Genomic DNA, 7,926 nt, shown 5'->3' on the forward strand with positions numbered 1-7,926 from the left:
CATAGACATAACATTGTACAACTTTCTATCTAGGTAAACCAACCAATAGCAAATTGCATTGCCTTGTCCAGGTTAAGGATATACTGCATAACCTATAATGTAATGCAATACTAATGTGAGTAACCAATCAAGCCTATAGTGATGAAGCTAACAAGTACCATGTAGTTCAAGTTTATCGATTTAGGTGTATTCCGGTACCAATACATGAACATTAAAAGAGTTTAGATGAAAAAGTTTCTTGATGTTATCACATAGGTAGCCAACTTTTTTTTGAGTTACTAGTAGATTGTTGAAGTCTAGGGTCGATGAAAACCCGATCATCTGTCCATGTTTGAAGGCTAGCAAAAACTCCTTAAGAAAAATTTAGGGTGGCGGCTCTCCCCTGTTCAACCTTTTCTATTAGTATATATATACTTCCTAGTCACATTTTATAAACCTCCGAGAGCTCAGGGTGGGCATTAGGTTTTAACTGAAAATTCAGTTTAGTTTCTTCGGTTTTTAGAAACTTTGGTTTTTAGGAATGAGCAACCGATCGGTTAGCTATAACATGGGGATCCAACAATTTTGGTTTTGATTTTTTTTTTGCTTCAGTTTGGTTTAAACCAAAAAAATGAAACTGCTTAAGGCACTTGGGGATGGCACGCCCTCGCTGTCATTGTGGCCTGCTCGCATCGCCGTTGCCCAGCTATGCTGATGGAGTCACCATGCGCGCCGCCTGCTAGAGCTGCCGCCGCGCTTGCCTGCTAGAGCTTCCGTCGTGCCACCTGCTGGCTGGAGCAGCCGTCATCGCGGATCTTGCGTAGACCGTTGTGCCGCCACCCACGCCTGCTCGCGCGGTCGCTCCACCCCTCACGCATGCTTGTGCCGCCGCTCCTGTTTGCGCTCGCGCGGTTAGGGTTCAGTGTGGGGAATCATGGAGAGGATCGAGTTGAGGGGGCGTGGGGTGGGCTGGTGGGGGCTTTGGGGAGTGGGAGTGGAGGTGGACCGAGCCACCGAGGCTAAGGTGGGCTCTGCTTCTGGTGGCATGCTTGCACAGTTCGGTTGCTTTGGGTTTTCGGTTCGATTTGACTATGAAACTGAACACCGAGCCGGGCACTGAACTTCCAGGGACCAAAAACCGAAACCGAAAACTAAAAAACTGGCATTTTGGTTTGGTTCAGTTCGATTTATGGGTTTCGGTGGGTTTTTGCCCAACATGTCCAAGAGCACACTGCTCTAACCAGTATAACCCGTGAGAAAGTAGGTAACCATGCTCGTTATGTATCAAATGCCAAAATAAAAGTTGTGAATTAAGTATGTCTAAGTTTTCACTATGCAATTTTGCTCTAACCCCAATTCATTGTAATGTTAATATTTGTACCCATGGTGCATAGGTAAGGTCCAGGACTCCAGGTGTGTAACATACGTTTTTGGACACGGTAGAATCAAATGAAAATAATCCATCCATTCCATATTATAAGTCGCTTTAACTTTTTTGATATATCAATTTTACTATACATCTAGATATAATATATGTCTAGATACATAGAAAATTCTATATACCAAAAAAATCAAAGCGACTTATAATTTAGAACAGAGGAGGTACAATATATTGAAGTCACTAGCGTGTGAGCATACGGTTCAATTAGGGTGAAATTGTGACATTTTTTCAGTAAGCTATATTTATGCCGATTGGAATACTTGCAAATGAAAAGATAGAATCACAGTGGGTTGAACAATTTTCCAAGCCCAATTTTAATTTTATTCGCAAATACTACTATGTCTATATGTAACCACTCGCGTGTTACTTAGAGGATCCATTCCCCTCAGCTTGTGTAGTTTTACTTGGTCTCTTTGGCTGCAACCGTTTTGCCTCTGTTTTCCACAACTTGCTTACCAAGAAAAGGCAGTATGACTTGTGTGTAAGTTCGAAGATACGTGCATGTATAGGGTGACGTTAAAAACTAAAAAAAAAAGGCTGCCAAGCAAGCAGCCTATAGAAGATTAGGGAAGGATGCTTTAGAGTTTAGATAAAAGGTTAATATCATGTTTATGGTTGTAACTTCATTCGGAGAGCTAGCTATTAGTATATGTTCATCATTCTCACAGTGCACACTTTATATCCAAATTTAGAAACACAAAATGATAGTTTGGAACTTATGAGAGGCTCTACAGTACAAGTTGCCTCAAAAGATAATTTCAAGTTTCACTTGATAGATACGTTGTCCGTAATTACCATCTCTGACAACAGCAAAGAAGCTAAAATGAGCATCTGAATATATACTATAACTCGTCTCAAAAAAAAAACTACTATAACTGAGACCTGGAATTCGTAAAAGATTACAATTGGCGAGTCACGCTCAGAACCTGAATGTTGTACCCTTTTCTTTTTTAGATGTGTACCAATTGATATTCTGATTTATGGTAACTCACACTACACATGCATTTAAAAAAAAACTACACATGCAGAAGTCAAATTTGCACTTTTTTCCCTGAGAAAACCCTACAATTTTCTCCTTATGGTATTCATTCAAATGTCACCAGGGTATACAGCATCAGATTGGAATGAAAATATGAACGAGTCGTCGCGCCTGAAAGGAAACACAAGCCATTTTATTGGCTACTTATACTACATAACCAATTGGAGTGTTTGACACACAACATCTAAATATACATGGAGGGCAGGTAACTGAAGTCAAGCAGCTTCGAGAACTAGAAGTGCAGCGATTCAAGTCACAGATCAAGGACCAGACCTAACGATCTGTACAGGAATTCCTGAGCCAAGTCAATCGTCAACCCAGTCCTACTCCTGTCCAAAGCTCCGGTCAGATGATGGAACTTCCTGCACTCTGATGAATCCAAACCTGGAGGACTTCCTGCACTCTGAAATGTACACGGCGGATTGGGCACCAGTTGCCAAGCACCCCGTACTGCAAAAAACACGCATATGAGGATCTTTTTAAAAAAGGTAATAACCTCAAGGGATGAAGGAACTGAAGGTAGTTTGCAGCAACCAGCAAGCAAGAACTAGAGAAGGATCATTACAACATATAGTACGCAACTGAAAGAAAAATATGAAATGTTCCGAAACAAAACCAAGGTGATGAATGCGCAACAGTTAGGCTCCTGTGATGGCTGGACGTTGGACACGATGAGCTGGAGTCGAGACAAAAACGCTGTTGAAAGGCAGGACGCCATCAGCAGATACATACGATACGAGAGTAAGCTAGCAGAGCTCCCCCCTTTGCCAAGTTCAGGCAGATGGCTCAGAACAGTTTTGCAAAGCAAAATTTGAACGAACAAAAACGTTTCTGGCTTAGGCGTCTACTCTACAACTTGCTCGGAAATGCATGGAAAAAAAATATATAAAAGCGAAAAGTGGCTGGTATTTCTATGAAACAAAAAGGAAAGCGGCATAAGCTTAAAAGAAACTCGAAAAGGGTAATATATGTAGATCAAAGAGCGGTAGAAACTCATGTCTAAGATAGAGAAACATTGCATAAGAAGCACAAACAATAGTTTGCAAATGCAAACCACCCTCACATAACCCGAAAGAGAAGTTTTGCTTTTCATTTCTTTGGTTCCACTGGGAGCATAGGTGTAAGGAATGAAGCCTGGTCCGAGATCCCCGGTAGAGCAAACACGAAACCCCTAGCATTTCGCACCCAAGGATCTTGGATCAGCCTCCATTCCAGACACCCTGCTCCCCTTCCATTCTTCTCGCCCTCACCAAAACATTCTCTCTCGAAACCTAGCTAGTTCGTTCCCCTCATGATTTCATAATCAACGCACTCACATACAGGCGCCTTAAAAAGAGGCTCCGAAGACGTACGCTGGCCAGGCAATGTTTGCAAGCCCCATGTCCTGCACTGCAGCAGGCCACCTTTTTTCATTTAGGGGTTAAACAAGGGGGTTAGGTGAGTGGTGTAAGCCTTTTGCTGCTGCGCTAGGCCTTGTCTCGTTGCCGCGAGTGGCAATAGATCAGTGATGCGTGTAAGCTTTTGTGCTGGGCCGCGGTGCGGGACAAGGGGAATGAGGCGAGTCCTGCGGGGAGCCTGAGGTAGTGGGGGTGCTGATGCACGGTCCTTTCCGGCAGTTTTCGTGGGCTTTTAGCTGCTGTTGTCGAGCGAACTAGAGCTGGACTGCTGCTGGATCGGAGGAGGGGTTCAGGGGGGCAGCCGGGCAGGTCACACTGCAGCTGCATGTGGTCGTTACGTTTGGGCGGCAGGGCTGGCTGGGGTCACGTGCTGTGGCGTGCCTAGATTTTTTTTGTAGCCTTGTTCAAATCATATTTAGAAATATAAACGCATCCATTTTTTGTTTTTATTTTTAACTCTTTTGACCACGCCAGGCGGTGAATATTGTTGGCAAGATAGAAATGCCACATAGCAAGGACTGGCGTGGAGGCAAGAAAAAGCTTTAGAAAAATCTATTACGACGGTAGCGAAGATGATTTTTGTTTATATGAAAAATAGTAATTTTCAACGACATCTATAACTTTCTAGGTTTGAGATTTTCATTTGAAATCATTAAGATGCTTGAAAAATACAAAAAAATCAGCAACATATTAAGTATGCACCGGAGCTTGTTACATTAGAAATACCATTTCTTTCTCATATATGAGGCGAACGAAGAAGATATGCAGCATTATAGTTTTTTGTTTTGTTTTTTTTTTCATTTGAAGTTGTTATTTATATTAAAATGATCTTGCTTGTCCTCAAATTCACGTCATGGAGGGAGAGAGAGAGAGAGATTATGAATTGGATAACTCTTTGAAAGTTTGACACCAATTAGCCAGTATTGTATGTTTCCAAGCTCAAAACAAATGGTAACACCATCATTGACACGTACCGCAGTACCTCTAGTTTTACAACTCCAGCGTTAAGATTGAATTGTACGGGATTACTACAACGCACTATCATCAGTTCCAGCCGTGAAAGGTTGTCTGGAGAAGTGGCAAAGTATCGTTACACGTGTGAATGTTGACCAACTTAAGTACTAAACCAATCAAAATCAACTGCAGGGTGCTTGGGGTAACCTGCATAAAGATTTCTGAGGGAATACCCACATAAAGATTTTAAGATATATTTTGTCAGGGAAGGTAATACAAACGTAACAATTCCCAGGTACTCAGAAATTTGTCAACAAGCCAGCATCATGTCCACGCAAAATTGCACAGATGAAGCTAGAAAGTAGAGGTTCCGAACATATCAAAGATAGCGCATGGGGTTCTTTTCTTCAGCTATAACATTGTCTTGGGTAGGTAGGGGGCTTTCTTAAATCAACTCAAAGCAACCATTCCTTAGGCGGATGTGGCAGCCGAAGCCTTGGCAGCGGCGGAGAGCTTCGACCTCCTCTTGGCGAGGCTCTCGCTCCGGCGTTCCCTTTGCTCCTTGAGCCTCTGTGCCAGCAGCTTCTGGTACTCTGCAGCCTCAGCCTGCTTCTTTGCAATCCTCTTCTTCTTCTCTGCGATCCTGGCACGCTTCCTCTGGAGGACCTGTGGGGTCACCAGGCGCTGGATCTTGGGGGCCTTGCTCACCTTCTTGCCTGCAGCAAGTAACCACAAGGGAACATGGAAGATTTATCAAGAACATGACCATCTCAACATAACAAATACTACATTCAGGACACAATTATACAGGACACTGTAAGGATAAGAAAGGAAAATGTCCAACCATGAACAGCAGAGCAAACAAAAAAAAAGGTTACAAAACTAGTAAACGAAGAAACTCTCACCACTCTTGGCTGTGAATGTCCTGCGGTATGTGTTGACATACTTGCGTACATCATCATCCTTGGAAAGGTTGAAGAGCTTCCTAATCTTGGACGCTCTCTTGGGGCCCCTCATCCTGGGCTTCTCAGTGTCAGTCAGACCTGGAAGGTCATTCTCACCCTTCTTGACGATGACCAAGTTAATGACGGACAGGTCTTGGCTCACAATGCAACCTCGGACTGACTTCCTCCTGCGTTCCCCATTGCGCCTGCCATACCCACGGAAGCATGGAGTGCCTACCCAAACCAAATGCCCAAGTAAGAAACTCCTCCCGTAAAGGGAAATTAAACTTCCACAGTAAAGTATTAGTACCGAGATAAAAGCCTAAGTGTCATACCCCTGTGAAGCAGAAGGCGGACACGTCCAGGAGTCAGCACTCCTTGTTTCATTGGGAAACCTTGCTTGTCACACCCACCCATGATCTTAAAGACATAGCCCTTGAATTCCTGCAAAGCAAAGAAATGTTACATATGCATACATTTGAGCACTAAACCAAAGATCAAGAAATAAGTAGCAAAGATATTACCTCACCAAGTGCATCACCACTGACCTCCTGGGAGATCCTTTTGTCAAAAAAGACACGCCTGCAGTTGATACCAAGGCATTAGCTAGCTATATGAATAAACAGCTTATGTGACAAACTATATACACAATCAGAGAAAGAACATATAGTGTATAAGCAAAACAGAATTAAAAAATAACTAGTCTGTTCAAATCCCAAGGTCAAGAATGAGGGTGTATTTTTTATTAAAAAAGTTTCAAAAAGGCCAGGATGGTCAACTGTCATTATAACTTTAAAAGTGTTATTTAAATTATACTTGGAACAGATAACTAAAATTGTTGAGTATCCTTGCCTCCACAAACACCCCAACAAATCTCAAATAGACAGGTCACAGGGCAATTTTCATTCCACTCATAACGACTTTCCGTACACGACTGAATATCTCCACAACTAGTAATGAGCAGCAATACACAGGGGCCGAACACATTCAACAGAAAGTTATTAGGAAAAACTTCAATGGCATTTCATCTTTTCATCCACCATTACTGCACGAATCACAATACGTTCAGAACCAACAATCCAGAATAAACATACTAGGAAATGATAGCCGGCACCAAAATTTAACGAATTAGAATGCTGTGAGCAAACAGTTCAACTCCTGGAAAGTTAGATATGAGCTTGAGGATGATCTATTCTATTTCCTACCGTGCTCATGCAACAGCAACACTTAAGCACAACGCACTTCTAAAACTCCAATAATATAGTGGGAAACAATCACAATCTAAGCCAATAGCAAAATTACTACGCTTAGCCAGCGGGCACAACATCACGCAAAAAATCAACAAGCTAAAAGTCTCTTCTTAGAAGAATGATGAATATGCGAAATGGAATTCACATGAAGCTAAACGAGTATACAGAGAAACCAATGGTTCTACCACCGATTTGTCTGCACACCCCCACCCCCCATACACAATAGCAACGAGTGGCGGACCAAACACGATTTCGCCGTCAGCACGGATCTAAATGAAACAAACGACCACGGCGGCTGGGCGAGTAAGAGGGAGGAGGAATGGGAGTACTCACAGCTTCTGATCGTCATCGATCTCGAGCTTCTTCTGGCACCCGGTGGTCGGGTTCGCGATGTTGAACTGCACACAAAAACAGGAGAAAAGCCATACGAATCAGAAACCAGACAGCCGCAAATCCAAGCACAGCTCGCGCATATTCCCACGCGGGAACCGATGGAAGGGCGGGCGAGGAGCAGGCGTCAGGTCACCTTCATAGTCGCGAGCGGCAAGCACCTCTAGCCCCGAGCGGCGAGCACCAGCCTGGTGGTGTGGCGGCGGCGGCGGCGCGAGGGGCTAGGGCTTTGGGCGAGAGGACAGCGCGAAGGGATGGGTGAGATTTTATATACGGTGCGCAGCGAGAGGGCACGGCGCTCGATCTGGGCCGTCCGTGGTTCTTCCCTCCACGGTCGGCTAGGCTTCGTTTTGGGTTGGGCTGCATCAGCCGGCCGGGCCGCAAGGATGAGTTGCCATCGGGCTGCATTCGTCCTCTCATATTCTGCCTCGTGAACTATCGAAGCCGAAGTCTGATTTTCATCCTGGAAGTTCAAAAATCAAAGATCTTAACCCTAAACTCTGAAAAGTATTCAAATTACTTCTAAACCTTA

General features: G+C 43.7%; 1 protein-coding gene across 1 annotated transcript; it reads right to left on the reverse strand.

Moving 5' to 3' along the window:
- Positions 1 to 5,040: 5,040 nt before the first annotated feature.
- LOC136504817 (small ribosomal subunit protein eS6-like) lies at positions 5,041 to 7,662 on the reverse strand. The gene is made up of 6 exons (XM_066499840.1): positions 7,531 to 7,662; positions 7,338 to 7,402; positions 6,279 to 6,336; positions 6,090 to 6,198; positions 5,716 to 5,988; positions 5,041 to 5,526 (listed from the first exon to the last, which is right to left on the reverse strand). Exons 1-6 carry the CDS (start codon positions 7,534 to 7,536, stop codon positions 5,282 to 5,284), a joined length of 756 nt encoding a protein of 251 aa, XP_066355937.1. The 5' UTR covers positions 7,537 to 7,662; the 3' UTR covers positions 5,041 to 5,281.
- Positions 7,663 to 7,926: the final 264 nt, after the last annotated feature.

The sequence above is a fragment of the Miscanthus floridulus genome, chromosome 14, assembly GCF_019320115.1.
Source record: "Miscanthus floridulus cultivar M001 chromosome 14, ASM1932011v1, whole genome shotgun sequence".
NCBI classification, from domain to species: domain Eukaryota; kingdom Viridiplantae; phylum Streptophyta; class Magnoliopsida; order Poales; family Poaceae; genus Miscanthus; species Miscanthus floridulus.